At 39.8% G+C, this 22,497-nt stretch overlaps 1 protein-coding gene across 1 annotated transcript; it reads right to left on the reverse strand.

Annotated features, from left to right (window-relative positions):
* Positions 1 to 219: 219 nt before the first annotated feature.
* chrd (chordin) lies at positions 220 to 22,022 on the reverse strand. Its single transcript, XM_005805884.3, has 21 exons — positions 21,568 to 22,022; positions 18,587 to 18,690; positions 18,361 to 18,484; positions 15,514 to 15,660; positions 15,229 to 15,346; positions 14,916 to 15,003; positions 12,872 to 13,013; positions 12,593 to 12,730; positions 12,408 to 12,490; positions 9,917 to 10,064; positions 7,911 to 8,017; positions 7,423 to 7,702; positions 7,045 to 7,286; positions 6,457 to 6,570; positions 5,676 to 5,867; positions 5,457 to 5,550; positions 5,291 to 5,347; positions 5,034 to 5,137; positions 4,561 to 4,824; positions 4,357 to 4,450; positions 220 to 988 (listed from the first exon to the last, which is right to left on the reverse strand). The coding sequence occupies exons 1-21, from the start codon at positions 21,710 to 21,712 to the stop codon at positions 924 to 926; spliced, it is 2,850 nt and encodes a 949-aa protein (XP_005805941.2). The 5' UTR covers positions 21,713 to 22,022; the 3' UTR covers positions 220 to 923.
* Positions 22,023 to 22,497: the final 475 nt, after the last annotated feature.

The raw sequence follows: 22,497 nt of genomic DNA on the forward strand, positions 1-22,497 counted from the left end.
GTAAAATCCCAGCGGCTAAAGGAGGAAATGGGTGTATAACCTTAGCAACATCTATAAATCAGCAGACATTTCCTCTTTTACTAACAAACCCTTTTTATTTTGTTTCAACAGTATTCAATAAATACAAAATACAAACCTGCTTCATATTTCACAATGATGAAAAAAGCAAAAACAAAAATGACTTAAAGCAAAATGGGAAGAACCAAAGCTGAGGCGAAATGATATAAACAGAAGGTGTTTTAATGCTCTGTCCCAGAAAAACTGAGCGATCCTGTCAGAAATGAGAGTCATACAGAGTGGAAATATTTTCTTACATCAGACAAAAGCTGTAGGCGTGTGGGCACAGATACGCTTCTTCTATTCACTTACTCACACTTTAAAAAAAAAACCCAAAGGAAGTAAAAGAAAGACACACGGATACCTACATTCACACACTCACGCCTTCTTAAGTAACATTTTCCATCGCTGTGTCCAGTGGGAGCCGCAGTAACTATGGCTGTGCTTCAAATATAAGCTCTGTCGATACAAACTGCTTTTTTCTCCCAACACTTACTATTTAAAATCCACCTGGATTTCAGTCCGATGAACAGCTGCGTTGGACCTACAGCTTCACCTTTCACCCGTTTAGGAACGGCTAAACTCCAACAAACATTGAAGGCAGCATGTGAGTAACGCTAGGATGGTCCTCTCCAAAGCTTTACCGCTTCACTTAAAGTCCTTATTTTGTATTTGAACTCCCTTCAGTCTCTGCACGGCTCTCCTCTTTACAATCTTGAAGCTGATAACAGGGTGGGTATTGGGTCAGGAGAGATAAGGGGGTCCCAGTGTGCAGCTCTGGGTATAGGTCCATGTGGGATGAGGAGGAGGAGGATTTCTAGAAAAGGGTCTGGGGCTCATTTCTAAAGTGGGGACATTCCACATCCTCATTGTTTCCAGGTTCGTCTTTTGCCTGGTGTTTTTGTCATCAGATCAGCTTCCTCTTTCTGATCTACGAAGAAGATAAGAAAATGAATGAAAAATGTGACGCAAAATTATTTGTTTGTTTCACAGATGTAACTGTTCTAAAGGATCTCTGTTGTTCTAAATGTTCTAGCTCATGTTTGATAGTCAGTCGTTCTGTATATGATGAACAAATATCGTACAGATACTTTAAAAACAGTCAAAACAACAAATCAAAAAAGCTTTTGAGTTAAATGTCAATAAAAAAGCTCAGAATCAGTTGCCAATGCTTGCTTGGTTAGCAGCTAACAGCTAGCCAGTTGTGGTTTTCCCACAGTGCTCATAGATTATTTGATCTTGTCTGTCACTAATACTTCTTTCTAAGACTAAAAAAAACAAACAATAAATGTTGCTGCACAAGCAGTTTTTAAAGTAGAAGGCGATTTTTTAGTGCTTATGTAATTGCGTGTTGTCAACCAGTATGGCAACAGGGTGTTAACAGCTGCCTCTGCCAACACAGAAGTGCAACGCTGTTGCCAACTCCACAGCAGGGATTTAGTCAACTGACCTAAAAGTTGCTAGAAGTCGCTAATAAGATTAAGGCCTAATTTGCAGACAATGTGCCTGGAAGCAGCAGCAGCAGAAGAGATGAATAATGTTATGGGTGAGACAAAAAAGATATGTAGAGAAACGAATTCAAATATGTTTAGAACTTTTCATGTTGGTTTAGTTTTCTGTAGGAAAGGTTGTTAGATTTAGTCTTATTTGATTTATTTAAAAAAAAAGGGTTAGATGGATCTGAAAACTAGCTAATAATAGCTGGAAACATTGCAATACAACTCAAGAACTACAACAAACAACACTTTCACATCTAGGCGGTGTTGGTCTCGAGAGACTAAGACCGGTCTCGGTCGACTCGGGATTTTATTTCAAGACCAGTCAAGATCGCAACTGTGAAAATATCACTAAACTTACAGCATACTGTCCAGTTTATTTGTTAACATGTTTGTTTTCACTGGATGCAAAACGCACCGATTAAAATCCAAGCAATAACTTGACTTACCAATTAATGTTTCTGTTACCCCCCTGCTCCCCACCTTTCACTCACACGCGGCGCTCCAAGACATGCGCAGTGGTTTCCTTTGAGAGGCAGAAGATGTCTGTCTAATCGTCAGTAATAGAATGGGCTCTTTGCACCTCAGCTTCCACGTTCGGGGAAAAGCGGCTCAATCTTTTCTGATCTATTGAAAAAGGCTCTTTACACTGGGTGTTTGCAGGGCTTGTACAAGGTAACAATTAATGATGAACATCGATCCGAAGCCCCAACAAGTAAGCTGGAGAAAGGTTTTAAGATGTTCGCCTTGTTATACACAGATACGAAGGTGAGTTTTACTTTTTTTAAACTTTGTGGCTAACATTAGCTTTAGCTTATGCTAGACATTTTTCTTGTAAAAATGTGCTATTTAAGTATCTAAACATTTTTCATCCATTCTAACAGACAATGTTTTTACTTTGTTTTCAAGTATATTATGTGCGTTTATTGGTTAGTGTCAGAGACCAAGTAACGGGGAATTTTACAGTTCAGGCTTTTAGCTTCTGAAGCCTGAGGAACAACAAGCCCATAGCTTAACAGTAGAGCAGCTCTGGTGTCAGAGTTCTAGTTGAGCTGACTGTTCAGGTTCAGAGTTGTTGCTTTTAGAAAAATATGGCCGTGTTCCTTAAGGTCTCCATGTTATTTAGCTTTATTAGTTTTGCATGCTTCTTGTGAAGCAGGACGGTGTTTACAGCAGTGTGTACAGGCAGATCAGTTGCTCGGCTGTCTGGCTCTGGTCTGCTCTCTCGTACACTCGCTCTTTCAGGCTGAATACATAAGTGATTCCATGGAAATAACACAGGAGGCTCCTTTACCTTCTTCTTTAGACTGAAGAAGCTGATCCGGAGTGAAGTGAAGGCTGTAAACCTTGCTGTGCAGCGTTAGCTTTAACTGGTAGCACCTCAGGACCGCTTGGAAATCCATGAAAACTTAAAAGCCCATTATAGTAGGAAGACAGCAATGTTCATAGTATTGTTTTATTTGCGTCTGAAATGAGACTTTGTCTTTTCTAGCTGTCATAGTAACTCAAAGCGGAAAAAAGAGAGCCGCATTTGCGCATGCGGTTGTGACGTCAGCGCAGCAGGTGCAAAGAGCTGCATAAATCATAAGAAATCCGACGGCGACAGCTAATTCTGCAGCGCTTCGCTTTCACAGGCGGTGGGGACTACGTCTAACGTTTTTCGTCACTTAGAAAAGAAGCTCAAAGAAAGGTAAGCTCCATTGACGTGATGTTAGCACAGCTAGCTGTATAGAGACACGTAAGCATTTGTGATGAAAAAAGAAGACACTCACTGCGCTGAATGTGAGGAGGTGTCGCCTATATGGGACAACATTGTGTCCAAAAGTCTGCAATATAGTTATGTGACATTCACGAACAATCCGAGTCTTCTGAACTTTTCTTTACTAAGAAGACAGGACTGTAGCCTCTCTGAGAGCCGTTCTTTGTTCTTGTAATGCTCTGTGTACACTACACTGCAGTAGCTATCATTATTTTATTTAATTATATACATTGGTATTTATTTAATTAGCAAATAAATAAAACACAAGAACGAAAGAGCACGCAGAGCATGCGCCTTTGATTGTTTTCTTTCAAAGTGTCAGCTGTAATGTTTGCCATGATGGCAGACGTTACAGTATTGTGCTGCCTGGCTTCATGCAGAGGGAGAGAGGGTGAGAACGGTCATGGTGAGCGCCTTGTGCTTGGTTACTTCTTGCGTGTTGCTCTTTGGCCAGTGTTCATAGTTGAGCGTTGTTTACCTTCAGGGCATTGCCTCAATTGCTATGTTTAATGGTGCAGACAGTGGTGATTTCTGACATGAATGATATGGGCAAATGCCCAGGGCATTATCTTTTTAGAGAAGCAGAACAAAGAGTTTGTTCTGCTTTTAATATTGGTTAAATTTATTTCAACTCTAAGTATTTAATATCTAGGTGTTTTTATGGGAATGTGAATCTTTCAGATCAATTTGATTAGCAATTTTGATCATATTTCCCATTTTATTGTGTCATGTAGCATGGGGCTTTGGTCTTGGTCTTGACTTGGTCTCGGACCCTAAAAGTCTTGGTCTTGTCTTGGTCTCGGGTTAGGTGGTCTTGACTACAACACAGCATCTAGGCATGCAGTAATAGTTTAGATTTGTTTTAAAGACATAGATTTGCATTTAAATATAAAATTTTAATGCACTCCTCATAAAAATATTGTCACTTTGCTAAAATAATGGCCTAAGGTATTATTTGCCAAAAATGATTTTCTAAAAAAAAAGACTTAGGTCATTATTTTATGAAGGTGACAATATGTAAATCAACATGTGTTCATTCCTTACCAGCACATTCAGGACAGCATGAGCTCTCTGTACGGGTGATATTAGAACAGGCCAGCACAGGACATTGTTTCCTTTGACACTTGGTAACTCCATGCTGTAGAGAAAAAGAGAATGAGAAAGCAGTAGTAAGAGTTTCTTCATTTGATGGGAAAAATTGGATTTCATTTGGGTTTCAGCAAAAACATGTAGCTCCTTCATGCTTACATCACACCAGCAGTTGATGCACTTCATCTCGCCCACCAGCGGCACCCAGGGGTGCCAGCTGTCGCTGTTCTGGTAGAAGTTCTTTCCAAATTTGCAGTACCGTGGGCCGTCCGCTTGCATCATGTCGCTGTGCTCCAGGCCTGCAGGGGTCCTCTCTTCTTCTGGACACTCCTTGCAGCAGTCAGAGGGGCTGCGTCTCACTGGGTGACTGCAAGTCAGTACGGGACACGTCACCTTCTCACAGTGGACCTCCCCAGTAGAGCCCTGAGGTTAAAACAACAACATATTGGAAACAGTTTTTCTTTAGAAAAATGTGACTTTTCTTTCCAGTTGTATGGACATTCTTAAAGTACAGAGGAGAATTTTCTCTACCCTTCACATTCTTTGCAGCCTAATACAACACAAACGACCCGTAAAGAGCCCCTGAGATGTAAACTCAGCCAGATGTGAGCCTATTTATTGATGTTTATTACCTTGCAAGTGCAGACCGCACATTTAATGTATCCAAAGGGAGGAACAAAGGGATGCCATGTGGTCCCTGGGGCATGCATCTTCTGGTCGCCCTCAAAGTAACAACCTGAGTGATGGGAAATGTAAGCCAAGAGGGTTGTCAGGGGTAAGACAGGGGCTTTAGAGTTAATCTGTGAGCTAAAATCTCATAAACAAAACAGCAGTTAGAAAACATAAAAGACAAAAGAAGGTAAAAAATAGAGTAGAGTTATAACACCACCTTCTAAATGTTCCTCCACCATCTCTGGTGTTTTTATGTCCTTGGGCTCCCTTCTTTCTGCACATGGAAAGAATAGTCATAAAACGATTAAACTTATGGATAGCAATGGAGAGCACTCTAACATCTATGAATTACTTTAAAATCCCCAACATAATGTTGACCGTACCATCACAGACGGAACAGCACTTGTCCTCGGGTTGAATGGTTCTGGAGCAGGTCAGCTCTGGACAAATAACTGGATCACAGATCACTGTTCGCTTCTACAGATGGAAAAAAAATGTTTTATGAAATCAGAGTAAATATGCTAATGTTAGATTAGAACTTCAGCAAAATGTCTTGCATAAAAACATTGCCATGTGCAGCAAGATGTGAGTGCTCTCTTTACCTGGCAGCTGCATGTGAAACACTTGTCATAGCTGGGAGTCCAGCGGGAACCATGAGCGTGATACTGGTTCTCAAAGAAGCAGGTGTTTGGGTCTTTCTTCAGCTCCTCTGGGTCATTCAGGAAAAGGTCATCAAACTCAGCCTCCTCTACCTCTGCTGGGGCACCAAGTTTACAGCTGTTTGGTACATGGACCTGGAAATGCATCATCAAATGGAGTCAGATGGAGAGGGATGGCATTTGAACAAAAAAGAAAAGTAAAAGTGTGTGTGAAATGTGTAGAGAATTAAATTGGGATGAAAGACGACCTCACAAAGTGATCAACCATTACACCTGTGGGGTTTACAGCCAACTGTGGTCTCTTTGTATGTTCCTGTGGGCCAATAAAATGAACTAAACGTCCTGTAGAGAAACAGCTGCCAGTGAAAACAATAAGTGATTAAAGAAGCTGCAGGACTTTTATAATGCAGAGCACCTTCTCTAAATGCCACATTTTAAAAAGCATAGTGCCTAGCCACTTTTGTGGATCAGGTCTGCCAGAACCCCCTCACCGACTGTTTCATAGCTATTTGGGAACCAGCAACCACTTTGATTGTTTCTAGCATTTACTCTTCCTGATTCTCAGTACCAGTGTTTAATCTGTAAAATCCCAAAGGAAACATGCAACAAATTATGTCATTAATTGCTAAGACCTTAGTAAGTATTGTGGAAGTTTGTGGCTTAACATCTCACTAAAGTGAGACAACGACATTAAAATTAGTGACTACGTGACTTCATTGCATACCTGTCCTCGTATTTCTCCCTGAGGATTCAGCTTGGTGCTGACTTGGATGAAGGCTGTTCCCTGGTCCAGATGTTGCAGTAGTTCAATGCTCATGTCCTTTAAAACCCCCTGAGCCTGCCGGGTAGATACAACACTTTAGATATCATATTTTATTGAGACATTTTTAGAGTGATGCTTGAAGAAAAGAATATATATATATATTCAAGTGTTTTCTTTCATTGTATATCCTACTTCCATTTAACCCATTTGACTGATGCCGAGTTAGAGATATTAGCAGTATTTAGTTTTCTTTTCCAACACAAACTTATCTTGTTTCTTATCAGGCACCATGTTTGATGCCAAATACTGGCTTGAATGGTAATAAAAATGTTTAATAGTAATAGTTTAACATTGCATATTTGCACCTAATAAGTGAGTCAAATGTGATTATTCATTTCCCTGCTTTAAAATCTAAATATTTTTGCATCGTTAATGTCTGTTAATATGAAATACAACTTTTAATTTTTTTATATTCAAAGCAAAACAAAAACTTTAACTTCTGACCTGAATGGTCTACAGTAACATTTGTAAGCAGACAAGCAGACGGACCTGAGAGCCATAGAAACCCGTCAGGAGCCTCTTGTGATTTGTGCTGCTGTCATCCAGCTCTCCGATCTCTGCCAGTCCGTGTAGGTGGGCGTTCATGGTCACGTCGTCCGTCTTACTAAGACCTGCGACGATTATCTCGTAGTGCAGATGACACTGTTTATCCACAGACACCCAGGCATGGCCAGATGCTCCAGTTCGTACCGGTGGAGACACAAAATGCCCGGCCAGAGGAGTGGGAAGCTCTTGAGGAGACAGAAAATGAAAGAAAAAGACAATAAATGTACGGTAGTATATTTTCAAAGCAGGTCAATGTGCTTTTTTTTTTTCTACTGTTTAGATGTTTCTTAATCTGTTTCTCCTCACTCCACTGGTCCTCACCATGTCTGGGTACCTCCAGGCCACTGTAAGGCAGGACTTTGATTTGCCCCCTGAGCTCCCCCTCCTGGCTGTGTGCCGTGGCCACATTGATGAAGAGCTCGTTTTGCAGCAGCATGTGGATATGTCGGGCCTCCGGTCGACTCCAGCTGCCCACCGACTGCCCAGTCGTCCTGCTGTACTCCGCAGTTAAATCGTAAAGGACAGAGCGCTTGTTTCGACGCCGCGGCTTCAGTTCTATTGTGAGACCCACAATGTCACTTGTGAGACCTGCGACCTGAACCTGCAGAGCACCAAGAGACCCAAGCATTAAACACCCCATTAACTCTAAATGTGCTTTTAGAAAAATATGAAGATTCTGCTATTTGACCCAACAACATTTTAGTATACAGAGAAGGTCATTGTTGAGTCTGTGGAATCAAAACCTCAGAAAGGGAAGTTTCCTGAAAACAAAAACACAAACATTGTTTATGAGTGAAAGAGACTGATACCTGGTAGTCCAACGTCCCGTTGCCATGGAGGTTAAAGATGGCAGAACCCACCCCTCCTGTCTTCCCTGGGATCAACGCATCGCCGCTGGACATCACACTCTGAATAGCTGAATTGGACAAAGACATATTCATGTAAAAATATAAATAACAAGGACTTCATAATTTCTCTCATCCATTTATCCATCACACATAACAAAAGCAGTGGAAATTAAGTTTTCTTTTTAGTTGAATGAAGGAAAAGAGACAAGTTATACCTACTTGTGTTCTGCAGCAGCAGAAGCACACATCTGAGTTATTTTTTCTTATAGCTTTGTCTCTTATTATGAAAAATTAAGTTTAATCACAGCCAAGAATCTATGTCTGCTTATGTCATACCAAAAGCATCCATGCTGCTGCACACAAACAACTTTGCATAAGAAAATGCTGAAGGTTAAATCTGAGATTGAGGTATATTCTGGTGAATGAAGTGAGCCTTATAAAGACTGAGCTGAGGGGGACAGAAGGTAATAAGTAACAGAAGTGGAGAGAAAGTTTTCAATATGAGACACAGAGGGAACAACAGCATACATGAGAACTGATGCCAAAGCTGCACAAAGAGGACAGCGGACGGAGGGACTGAGACATGGAGGAGACAGAGAGGGAAAGAAGAACTTTGGACCTGAATTCTTACCAGATTACGTCACATGCTGTTAATCAAAATGCTGGAACACCGACACAAGGAATCAGGTCCAGCACACTGACCTTGGCAGCAACCATGTGTGCGTGAGTGTGTGTGTGTGTGTGTGTGTACACATTTTACAAACAAGCATATATTTTTGTGATAAATCCCAGTCTGTGACAATAAAATTTGAAATCAAAGTATTTCACAGCAGTGGACACATGATGATTAAGTTCAAATAGTACTAGTGTGTCGCACAGAAAAGGACATGTGTTCATGTTTTTATATTTGAAGAAAACTTGGGCAGTCCACAGCATTCCTAAAACCCTTTTCTTACGGCTTCAACCACACACACACCCACACGTGTGCAGACCCTCTGTGAAGCAGCAAGTCCAACATTAGGTCTATAAACATAGCTTTCCCCACATCGATAAGACTTGAAAGGAAGGACGCAGAAAGAAAGTATTTTATGGAGGATGACACAACCAGCCACAGATGGATGAACCGAAGTACCGCAGCAACACAACCCCTGTTTTTAACTGTGTTCTTTTTCTCTGCTTCTCAGAACCAGATCCAAGAGTTTTAAAAAAAAGTACTTCTTGAACCTTTTCACATTTTGTCAAGTAACAACAACAAACTTTATTGTGCTTTACTGGGATTTTAAAATGGAAGAAGACTGCTACATCATTTCCAGAATTTTCAACAAATTAAGACATGAAAAGTGTGGCAGGCATCTGTATTCAGCCCACTGTAATCTAATACCTATAAATATAACTCTTAAAAAACTGCACAATTCAGCCATTAATCCTGACCTCTACAAATCTGCTGTTCATTAAAAATGTAAAAATTAAAGCCATTAGTTAAAAAGAAAACACATTAGAAGTCGTGTTTGGTCTAAGTCTAAAACATCATGAGTGAAACATGGCAGTGGAAGCATCATGCAGCATGGATGCTTCTCCTCAGCAGCGAAGAAGCATATTGACATTAGTATGACCCAGTCAAAGTTTAGACCCAAAACTAACTCAGAATCTGTGGGAAACTTCACAAGATGCTTTCCGTCCAATCTGATGCTGTTTGAGCTGTTTTGAAAAGAAGAATGGGAAAAAACTTGAGTCTCTATTTAAGTCTTTACTAGCCAGATGTCTGTACTACCAAAACTAGCAGACATGCCCAAGATTTGCAGCAGACTCCAAAGAATGAATACTAGTTGAAAATAACACTTTTTGTAAAAGATATGAAAAACCATTGAGCATTTTGTTCCTTTTCACAATAATGTGCTATTTAGTGTTTATCTAATACCTGTACCCCATCACTTAGTATTCAGGTTTCTTAGAGCAACATCACTCACTGTCACAAGATTTTCTCCCAGTGATGAAGCCAGAGATTTGTCGGGGATCCTGATCCTCGGTTGCCACGGCGATTTCCAGCTGACCACGAGATAACCAAAACAGCTCTCGGCTGTTCAGGTCTGTCAGCACCTCAGCAAAGTCTGGATCCTGCACAAATTTAAATTGTTAGCACAAAGCTAAAAGAGTTTTTGTGTCACAGAAAGCCACAAATGGTAAAAAAAAAAAAAAATACTGACTTCAAAAGCAGGAATGAAAATGTCACAATGAATTGTTACATCTTCTTGACATGAAATTTATGCAACATTGATTTGTCACCAGAGTAACCACCCCCCAACTTCTTTAAATGAAAGACAGGCTCGGTATTTGTGTCCAGCTCCATTTGTTTGTGTTTGTTCTAAACAAAAATGGAACAGAGAGCAAAACAAATCACGTGGCAGCTAAATCATCTTGAGGTTGAATAAATACGACAGTCGCAAAGACATGACAGAGTCCAAATCCATTAGAGACGCAAACATTTCTGCTACGCAACAACGCAACCTCATAATCACCCCGCTCACACACGCGCAATTCGACTTGAGGCAAAAATATGGTTCATATTTTTTTCACTGGTTTCACACTGAGAGGCCTCTGACTTAAAGCGGGACTGACAGTATTCCATGAAGACGTTGAGAAATGTTGGATTAATAGGACATATGTATGAGTGTGTCAAAGAAATGTTACTTTTATGACCCTCAGGCCTTGGTTCAATATAAATATACACGAAGCATAAATCCACAGAGCGAGCAGCCAAACAGCTCAGAAATAGAGGAGGGGAGGCACTGAGAGAGGGTTATGTTGCTGGAGAAAAAAAATGGACCGAATAATGAGGGGGAGGCAACGTGCAGATGGATATATTAGGGTCTGATGTTAATGGAGCGGGGCAGCAACACAGCAGTAATAAGGCTGCTTGTCTATGTCTACTATTTCACAATATATCAAGTTATAACCACAAGCTTTAATATACCTTATTGGGATCTTTTAAGCTAGACAAATCTAAAGCACGCTTTTCAACATATTTTTTTACAAAATAAAAACCTGAAAAGGTCCAGCAAACAATATCTGTAGATGCGAGCCTTATGTCTCTTCCAGCTTTGCACATTTAAATTCAGAAAATTTATACACATCCTTTTATACAAAGTAGCTCAAGCTCAGTCAAAAAGGAACATGAGCATATGTGAACAACAATTTTGAAATCTTTCCACAAATTCGCAGTTGACTTACTAGACCATTTTATAATATGCATGGCTTTATATGTTTAGAATCGGCATCCTAATGTAAACTGGATGTTTGCCTCAGATGATTTTGTTTCCAGTTCTGCCCTACATTTTCTGATCAGCTTCCTTTTTCCTGCAGGAAAAAAAGCAGGAAAAATGTTCACAGTGTAATGCTGGCACCACCATGTTTCTGTGTTGGGATTGTTACTGTCCAGAGTTAGTTTGTGTTTTGAAAATCACTCCAGTTTTGGTCTAATCTGATTAAATAATTTCCTAATTAATGCTGTTCTCCAGATGTGTCATACTTGCAAATGACTTTATTGAAGGCTATCAGAGGAAACAGGGCTGAATACATATTCACGGGGCATTTTTTAGACTTTGATTTGCAAAAGAAAACTTTACAGTAATTTTCCCTCCACTTTAGTGTGGCATCATATAAAATTCTAAAAAATACACTGATGTTTAAATTTGTAATGTCTTAAAATGTTAAAGGGTTTGAGAACCATGAACACTTGAAGCATATAATCTAATATTGTCTTGGGTTTGAAATAATACATTATATGTTGGGAGCTTGGCTTCTTAGTCATTGTGTAGTTTAATAGGTCAGAAAGCAGTGGCTAAGCTCAAATCTTACACAATATTTGTCAAGGACACATTCTGTAAACAGACGGATCAAAGGAGAAACATCGTCCCTTCCTGGCAGAATTAAAACCAGACGCACCTTTCAACACCCCCTCCACCCTCCTCTCCTTCTACTAAGCCCACAGACCACTAACCACTGACATGTGTGAGAAGTGGCGCATCCTTTTTTATCCCCACGCTTCCCTTTATGTCTCAGACCCTGCCACTATCTGTCTCATGCCAAACTCTACACACACACTTTCCCTTTTCCTTTGTGTCCTTGCACCTCCATAAATTTTCCCTCACTGTCTATCAGGATGCTGAGCTGTGATACAAGCGCCACGATAACTTCGCTAGGATGTGGCGAGAAAACCACATCCATCTCCTTGAGTAGTTGGGAACGGGGCGGGGGCAACAGTGGGACTCTGGCGATGTGACATACGTTTCTAACCCGAAACAAGACTTTTCTCCTAAACATTCAGAGCAAAATGTTTTCCCCTAAAACTCTGCCACTGTTTTATAATAGTCAGCATAAAACAAATCTTTCTCAAAATGGTTATTAGTTCTTTCTGTCTCTGACCAAACTGATAATGATGGATGTGTAATTGTTACTCACGTTAGATGTGATGTTGGACCGGATCTCTCTTAGGACATGTTGGCGGTACACCAGCTGGACTCGGATTGGGACCAAAACAGGTTCTGAGGAGAAAGAGTTTTAATATATTTTTTTCATTTAACTGACATAACTTTATTAAGAATCACATCTTAGTTTCAGTGTCCACTCTTGTGTGTCTCCTTCACCTTTGTCCTTGTGTCTGATGAGACCCTGCAGGATGAGGATGAAGTGAAGGTTGTTCTCGCTGTCACTCAGCGTTAGCATGGCAATGCCTCCCATTCCTGCATTCTCTTCCTCTGAGGTCAGCACTGAACTGAATGTCTCTGCACATAATAAGCATGCACAGTGGCATGAGTTATCAGCCCACACATTTAAACATTTTCAATCAACTTTCTTTTGCAATCGATGCGTTGAAGACAACAGAAATAAGAGTGCATGCATTGAAAACACACATGCAGTCTCACCAGCAAACAGCGCTCTGTGTTTGATGATCTTTCCAACCACCTCTTCTCGTCTGCCTGTGGATATGGTCATGCTGATGCGCAGTTGCTCAGACTGCAACTTTCGCAAGAGAGGTTTTGCCAAATTTTTCCAAACTCCACAGATCTGCAAACAAACACCGACCAAAACAGGTGCAGTGTTGGAGACATTTAGGATGCAAATGCACATGAACAACGGATTTAGAATACATCAGACCCTTTTCAGTTCTTCCTGGAAGCACATTTAGACAAAGTGCCTGCAGTGTTTAAAATTTCTTCTCAATATGAATCCATCAGTTCTGTGAAGGCCTCAGAGGCTAGTTGGAGAACATTAGTGAAAAAAACAGCATCTTGAAACATACAGGAACAAAGCAGATAGGTGAGGAAAAGTTAGAGCTTTAAGTCCCAAGTTTGGGATATTTTTATGAAAATGTGGCAGAAACATCAATCCTGTTTGGAATTTGCCTCAAGTCATGTAGGAGTCATATAAAAGTAAAACTGAATGTTTACATACAAAAGCCTATGTGTTGTGTGATGGGGAATTAATAAAGCACATCACTCCATGGTGGCAGCATCATGCCTTCGAAATACTGTTATTCAACAGAAATATTAAGGCTAGTCAGAGTTAAATCGGAGATATCAGACAGTTCTGGAAGAAAACCTACATTATGCTGCAAAAGACGTAATACAACCAGAGCTACAATGGAATGATTTCGATCAAGGCATTTCCAAATGTATTGAAGTGATCCAGTCAAAGTTCAGATCTAAATATACTTGAAAATCCAAGGCAAGCCTAAAAGGTTATACTCTTCAAAAATGGTTTCCATCCACTCTAACTGAGCTTGTCCTATTTTGTCAAGATTGAGGAAAAATGTTTCCATTTCTGTAAGTGGTAAGGGCATATACCAACGAGACTTGCATCTGTAATTACAGCCAAAGGTGATCTTACATAGCATTGATTTAAGGGGTTTAATAAAAACAAACATGCTCTTCAACGGTTTACTTAAAAAAAACATTATTTTTTTATTCCACTTCACTTTTATGCACTACTTTTTTTTTTTTTTTTGCCTTGTCACAACAAATCCCAATGATATACATTAAGGCTTGCTATAACTTGACAATATGTGAAACGTTTGAGGGTCATGAATACTTTCGCAAAACACTGTAAATAAAAGCAGATAGGGAACCCTTTGCCATCTGCTAGATCCATAAAGTTTTGTGATCGTGCATTGAACTCTTGGCCACAGGGCTTTAACATAAAACCAAAACTTCTTCCTCTGAGCTGAGGGAAGAAATGTGGCAGACTGCCGACACCTCATAACTCCGAGTTCAGGAGTAATCTCCATTTTAATTAGCAATACTCTCTGTCGCCATGCTAAGCAGTGATGTAATGTGTGAAAAATTCCCTCTCTTTCTTTCTCTCTCTCCCTTAAAGTCCTGCTTCAGCAAACTCCCCTCCTCCTTTCTATTTCAGAGCCACAGTGTTTTCTCTGAGGTCCTCTGGAGCTTGACTCTGACATTTATCTAAAAATAATAATAGGCCAATTTCTGGGACCTGTATTTAGGGGGCTCCTGTCTCACTGAACAGTGTTTGTGTTCAAAGTGGAATGTGAAGATGTGTGTATTTTGGCAGGAAATCACATATAGTAATGCAGACAAACCTGAGGGAGCATCCAGTGAAGTATAGGTAACCTGATTTATCAATACAAAACTGACTCAAACTTGAAAAGCTGTTGTGACTGACTGTGTGCTAATAATGACTGCAATCAGTTTGAAGTTCAGAAACGGGGCACTAAAGCCAATAGGAAGTGTCACCGACTCTCTATGTGTGTTTATTGTTTATGATGTTACTGTGAGTTATGAGAAAACAAATCAGAGCCTGAGCACACAATCCCGCTGTAAAAGCATCCATCATGTCGCTGCTTGGTTTCCCGGCATCTCTCAGGAAACACATGTGCGCGAAACCAAATACAACTCAGATGGAGCCAAAAGGATATGATTGTCTGCTCCCATGAAAGTAATGTCTTACCATGTCTGTCTGTCCTTTGGGGACTTTATATTCAAAAGCAGGAGTCCCATCTGAGTCCAAGATGGCTATTTTACTGGGACGGCCGATTCTGGAGAGCGAGGGTAAAGTTTCACTTATATGCGAGTATAAAAACAGGCAGCAAAACCAAAACAAAATCATTCTCATTCAGATTAAGAACACTTTCTCTACTCTATTTTGTCAACAGTCACAGCAAAAAATAGTTTTTGAACAGCAGATACAACTTGTGACACCAAAGAAAAGTCAAGGGAAATTAAACAAAAGACTTGTTTCTTCTGGAGAAATCTGGTTTTACCTTTGGTATGTAACAGAGAAGGTCAGCATGGTTCTGGTCAGAGAAAGACGGACTCTGGCAACTCCGCTGGAGCTGGGCAGCCATGAGTCTGTCACTCCGGTCAATAACGCCACAAAGTCTGTAGAGGGTAGGAAAGGGCGTAGCAAACTCATCACTCTACTCTGTCGATAGATGTGGCAAATTAAATATTATATTTCCATTTATTTTCCCCACCTGCATAATGAAAGAGTGAACATTGGATTTTATCTATTTGTGTGTGCGGGGGTGCGTGCGTGTGTCCTGTACCTGTGCGGCTTTCTCCGAGGCCTGTGTCCTCAGAGCTCAGATAGGATCTGTCATTGTAGGATTTGTGGAGGTCGTCCTCTTTGCCCTTTTCATGGAAATACTCAAAGGTCTCCAGCATAATATCAGTCTGCTTTTTGTCAACCGCACCTGCAGAATATAAAAAAGAAGTCACTTTATTGTGCTAAATTAAGCAGCTGTCCTATTTGTTGCCTTCCACTTATCAAAGATGGGTCGAAGTGGTGAAAGGTCAATTGACCTGCTTGATCCATACCTTGTTACCATATGTGGGTGTCTGTGGTCCTGATACTAGTATATTGAAATTGGCTCAGCTCTTTGTTGTCACAAAAGACAGGAACAGAACCTAGATTATTACAAATAAGTTTTCAGTCTGTCTATTCATGTCCCACTCCTTCCTACCCTCACTTGTTAACCAGACACTAAGATACTAGGACACTTTTGCTTTAGCCAGACAGAACATACTTAAAGGTTTCCTTTCTTAAAACTCAGGACAGAACGCCAATCTGCCACTCCAGTCTCTGTTTGCCATTCTAACTTTATTTTTAATTTTGTGAAGTCATTGTGAAGTCATTTTTGTTTGGATTCCTGAGATTAAACACTTTTTTATTATAATATTTTGGTTTTGACTTAGTACTCATCTTGGAAACAAGGTCAGTACCAGGTAAAATAAACCACATAAATCCAAACAATTCAAAACACATTCTGTCAGAGTGTCCTCTAACGTCTGGCCCACATATGAACCCAAAGCCTGGCCATTGTGCAAACAGTGTGACAGATAGGTATGTGAGATCTGGCAGGATTGAAACTGATTTTGGCTGATTAGACATATGACCAAAATAATATGGAGGTCTCCATCTTCCTGACATCTTAGACTTTCTCCCTCCTCATTTCTTGGCCAGGAACAGCTATCCAGCACTGTGTCTTATAGCTGATGAGCTTCAGGAGGATTGGAAGTGACACTGGCGTGCGATCTCAACAAAGACCCACTGTTCCTCACAAACTGCTGTGCATCCTGATGTAATGTGCAACCCTCACAACTCCACACACACATGCACAAACACATAGTAACACATGCAGGGGTGCTTGTTCAGCCAATTACAGTCTTCTGACATGTTCTTGAGAATGAAAACCACACGCTGCCTCTTAGTCATCCAAATGTTATTTCTCCCAAGGTTGTTTTCTGACATGCTCAGTCGAACTGTCTGCCTATCCTTCCTGTGTCTGATTTACACACACACAAATATCACAGGGGTGCACAAGTATATATATACAGTATATATGGCTGGCACAAAACACCCACAAGCCTCCTTCAACTCTTCTCTGAAGTTCTTCTGGGTTGCGTCATCCTCACTTCTCCTTGCTTAGCTATACTGTATCTTCAGGTGCACCAAGTAATAAAACACGCACATGTGCATACACAAACACACATTTTCCATCACTTGTACAAACATACCAGGTGTGATGGTGCCAAGGCTAAGACAAACACACTCGACCTTTTCCTTAAGACGTAACCACAACACACACACGCACCTCCCCACACACACACACATGCATACATAAAGGGGGTTGAACAGTTCTTACGAACACATACAACATAAATTACAACAGTGCTCTACCTTTACTTTCCATTCCATTACCAGACACCCATGGCAGAAAAACACCCACCCAGTGTGTGTTTGTGTGTTTGTGCAGGGCAGCTCTCCAGCTCTGTAATAAGGTGGAATTGAGTGTGTGCAGGATTGCAGAGGCAAGGTAGGTGGCTTTCACTTATGGTCAAATTAGTGGAAAATCAATTAAGATGTTGGATGCATTCACCAGCTGTTCTGAAATCTAACTAGTGAACATGTGACTACATCATGAATATTCATATGAGGTCAAAAAAAAGGAGACAAGTAAGAAAGGGAGTGCTTATTTTTTGCTGTTATGGTGGGATGGAATGAATGTTAAATTGTATTTTAAATATTTTTGGCTGAAACGTTTGGAGCGCATTTGTAATCGGGCACCTTTGCTGTGATACTTCTAAACACATTTAATAGCAATCAATTATTCTCATCAGTTTCCCAATTAGTAACTAGAGTCCAGTTGTGTGTAATTTGTTCTCAGTAAATCCAGCTGTTTGAGAATATTGGAGAACAAACAGCATCATGAAAACCAAGGAACACTGCAGACCAGTCAGGGAGAAAGTTATAGAGAATTTAAGTTCAAAGAATGATTTGGCTATCAGAGCAAGCTTTGAATATTTCACAGTGCCGTTCAATGTATCATCTGAAAATGGAAAGAGAATGACAAAACTGCAAATTTACCAAGGCATAGCTTCCCAATTACACTGAAAAGCTGAGAAAAGACTAAATTAAACTGAGACCAAAAGGTCTGTGGAAACTGCTGGCTGCAAAATGCTTAAGACTGACAGAGCTTCATCTTTCAGGACGACAAGGACCATGAACAAGCAACCATAGCTAAGATAAAACACTTTACACAAAAGCATATCACTGTGACATAAAAGCATTTTTCAGACCTATTAAAGCCAAAAATCATTGGATAGACTTGTGTGTTTGTGATGTTCACAAACACACAACATTTTTTTTCAGATTTCTACTTGAAATAACAAAAAAACAGGTATAGTTTTCCTTCTACAACTTGGTGTTTGTTTATTATCCAGGATCCCAATAAAATACACAAATATTTGTGGTTGTAATATGAAAAATGGAGAACAGCTCAAAAGGAAGCTTTTGCAAGACCCTGCCAGCCAAAAGATATATGCATTTAGAACAATCTAAACTGATCTTTTGTGGGGAAACAGGTGTTGAGTTTGAGGCAGAGCATGAGTACCTTTCTGACAGGTTCTGCAGCAGTGTCCGGGAAGCAGAACAGAGTCGTCACAGTCCAGGGTGGGACAGTCCTGTTTGATGTTTCTGCAGTTCACTTTACCCGACACCTTCCTGCGACTCTTTTGCTGCCAGACAAGCAGATACACCAGTAGGTTGAATGTCCTTTTCATTAAATAATGCACAATCTGCGATAGTACAGAGTGGAATCAGAGTCCAACAAGACTTACAGGTTCGCAGTGGCACTGGACACAGTGCATGACACCAAAGGGCTCCCCTAGATCTGGGTGCCAGGTCTCCTCCAAGGAGTAAAATCGACCTCCAAAGGAGCATCCTGTGAAACACCCCATACTGATTAAACATCATTTGTTTGAACAGAAAATAAGTAAATTAGAACACATATAGAACTTTATTAACAAATACATGAAACAAAAAAACAAAACAAAATGAGGAATATGGCTTACCACAGTATGCCAATCCACTAGAGGGCGTCACAAGTGTTAAAAAAACCCCAATTAGTTTTCCTTTGGTTATTCGCTTTTTCAGTCAAAATGAGTGTGCTTGTGTTATATGTGAGAAATATGTGACAGTATAAGTAGTGTGAACTGCATATGTGGTCAAAATATAAAATACTTATACTAGTTAGACTCGAATCAGATTGATCCACACTGATTGCAAAGATTAGTGTAAAATTAATTTGATTTTTATTTTAATTTTGAAGAAAAAAAAGGAAAAAATGACACGTCCTATGCTTTTTTAGTCATTAGAACCTCCTTGGAGTCATAATAAACAAAATAAACTGTTGGGTGTAAAAGTGGAATAACTGGTTCCAGAATTTAAGTAAACAAACCTGCATATTTTGACATTTTTCTTGATGACAGATTACAAGGACTAAACCACCATTTTAATACTTAACAAGCAATAGATCTCAAAAACTTTCCTGCCCAGGCATGTAGGAGTTGAACAAAACTTCCTGGATGCCTTTGGAGTTTTGGTGCCCCCATCCTGTCTAATCTAAATGAGCCAGAAGAAAACATGGGGGAGACCATGCCAATATTTTTTATAAAGTCTGCCATAAATCGCAGGAAAAGGCTCTTTCAGTTATCTTACCGTGCACTTTAAAGTTTATAGATAATACGACACCATAAAACACCAGTAAGACTTGGAAATAAATAGGAACACTTTTGCTTATGTACAGAAAAACTGTAAAACTTCAATACCCAAGAGAATATGAAAACCTCTTGGTTATCATGATAACCAAGAGGTTAATCAAATCCACGACGCTAAAATGTAAATGTGAAGTTTCTTGTTAGTTTAAGGCTCCTCAAGTACAGTCATGATTCTAAAATGTTCTAGTTGATCGTATATTGTTTTTATAGCAGATAAAATAGCACTTTGTGTTATTATTATTATTATATTTCTACAAGGATAATTGAGCCTTTGTCACATTGAGGCCCTACAGGAGTATTATAGTTACTCGTGTTTGGGGAACTGCCCACAAGCAGTGTGTATAACACTCACAAAGTTTTACCACGTTATAATTACAATAAAGTGACTGCACACTTTAAACACACCAACTAACTTACAGAGCCAAACTGTGAGCAGCTCGCTTCGCCTGCCACTTGTCTGTCTCTGCTCAAATAAATCATTCTGCAGGAGCCAGCGCTTGTAATGGAAAGTCGATTGATTACAGTTTCCAACTCTGAATTACATGGTATAAGGCGGTGGTTACCACGAAGCCCCTCACTAGTTTGAACTCTTAAGAGTAGTTACCTTATAAAAACCACATCGAGTCCTGCGTGAATCAAAAGGCATTCGCAGCAGTTATGACTCAGATGTGTGGCGCTTGCTTTAGGAGAAAACAGGCAGCAACACTACAAGAAGTTTGAAGGGAAACGTGTGAAGATAAAACATGTGTCATTAGACTGGGAGACTTTTAGATGTTATCTTTATTTTTATGTGAGTCTTACAGCCTTGACTTGTAGGAGCCACTTAGCAACACTCAGAAATTAGCTTACCATTTCTCACTTTAGCAGAGACTCAGAAATTGGTTGCCAACTTCAGCATTGTGGCCAACTTCACAAAACCCGATTCAAATGTTGACCAAGACTCTGAATTTGGCATCCTATATAAAATTTCAACATTGGACTAAAAAGTTATTTTAAATTTTTTTAGCCTGTTCACAACATCAGAGAATGCAATCATTTTATAAACTACATGTTAAACCTGAGGTTTAATTATGCTGCATTCAGGAGAGATTCCATAAAACACAGCCTGTCATTTGTTAAACCTTCATTTATTTGAAGGATTTGGGTTATCATTATTATTATTATTATTGTTATTTAGAAAAAGTCAATTTTAAGGCCATTTTGGCTTGTTTGCAACCTTTTATCTTAAAAACCTACAATACTATTAAAGCCCAAAAATTGCCCTCATTGAGTTTCCACAAACTTATTGAAGGTTTCACAAATCACACTGTTTTATAGTGTTACAAATTTTGACTAATTTATTCCAGGTTTGACCAGTCTAGGTAATATTGTTTTTAAAATGAATCCACCTTTACCTAGCAAACCAAAAAGAACACATTAGAACAGTTCCATCCAAGAAAATTACAATGCCAGATGTGACATGTCTAGTTTTTGTAGTTTTTGTTAAGACAGACGACATTCAAAAGACCCTAATATAATCACGTTTCCGTTTTCACAAGTTAAATTACAAGTTACAAACTGCATTTTAAGAAATCTGTAATGATTATCAAATTATAAATACCATTTTATAGAAAGCATCTTAGATTTTGCAAGAGCGAAATAAAGTCAATCCAGAGTTTTTACATGTGTTAAAATAGCCCTTTAGACATTTGACATATAAGAAAATAAGTTAAGGATTATTTTAGTTAGTTCTGTTTTCCATTGAATAGACTAATATTTATTTCTAAGCTTTCATTTCTTAAAAATCCACAAAATTTGAGCTTAAGCCACATCATGCTCAATGCTGCCCTCGGAGTCTGCTTTATGAAACGTTTTAGAATAGGTTTTGCGCTTTAAATAAATGTCTTCATTGGCTCTCTGTGTGATTTGCAGGCGGTCCAGAAGGCAGCCATATTTAAAAAACGGAACACATATGTAAGGAGTTTCGCTAGCCTATCACAGGGTCAAGTTCAGAGGCAGACAGTAAATATGGTTAGTGTCGGCAACAACGCTGATTCACTCACCTGCCAAGCCTTTGGAGGGCACCGGCTCCCTCTCGGACTGGATGGGCAGCGCAGGAGTCTTGAGGCGCGAGGCTGTCCCGGTGGGAAGCCACCACGCGCAGCTCAGCGCGCACAGCAAGCAGCGGAGCGCGCGGGAAGCCAGCATCCCAAACCCTCCACAAAGCAGGCTTTAGTTTCTCTCTCCTCAATAAACACCCAACAATTTCTTATTCTTTTGGAGCCTGTTAGCGCAAATTCTCACTCAACCTCACGGAAAAATTGTAACGCTTCCCCGTCGCCTCCAACTGTCCGTTTTTATTAGGTTAAAAGTCGCCTGTTTTAAATCATCAATCTCAGCCAAACAGAGGTATTTTTTCCCCTCAGTCAGGACACAAAGTAACTGTACTGTGTGTATTTCCCCCAAAAATGAGCAGCCTCTTCAGAGCCGCCCCTCTCTGTTTTATAGCCTCCTTCTGACAGCTTGAAGCAGCCACCGGTCGGAAGGAGGAGGAGGGAGAGGGGGCTTGAAGAGATGAAGGATGGGTTAGGGGGGTGATGGAAAGGGAAATGGACGCCTTGACAATTCACTACAGCCTAAGATATGGAAATGAGTCAGCGTCTGATTTATTGTGTCTACAGCTGCAAAGATCAGGTAAAAAAAAAAAAAAAACTTGTGGGAGAAAAGAAATTCCAATTTGCCAATGTTTTTTGACGCTGGATTGAGAAAAACAAATTTACTAATAAAACGTTTAAACTAGATACAAAAAAATAAATGTTGGAGTGTGTGAAGTATTAGGCATTAGAATGTTTTAATTTCAACTAGGCACATTAGTTTGTAAATATACTGTTCAAAACCTAACAATTGTAAATAAACATATGTGGTTTTCCAATCATATAAGAGGGTTCAGTTGGAAAAGGTGCGGTATCAATGATCTTATTGATACTGAGGAC

The sequence above is a fragment of the Xiphophorus maculatus genome, chromosome 18 (assembly GCF_002775205.1).
Source record: "Xiphophorus maculatus strain JP 163 A chromosome 18, X_maculatus-5.0-male, whole genome shotgun sequence".
In the NCBI taxonomy this organism is placed as follows: Eukaryota; Metazoa; Chordata; class Actinopteri; order Cyprinodontiformes; family Poeciliidae; genus Xiphophorus; species Xiphophorus maculatus.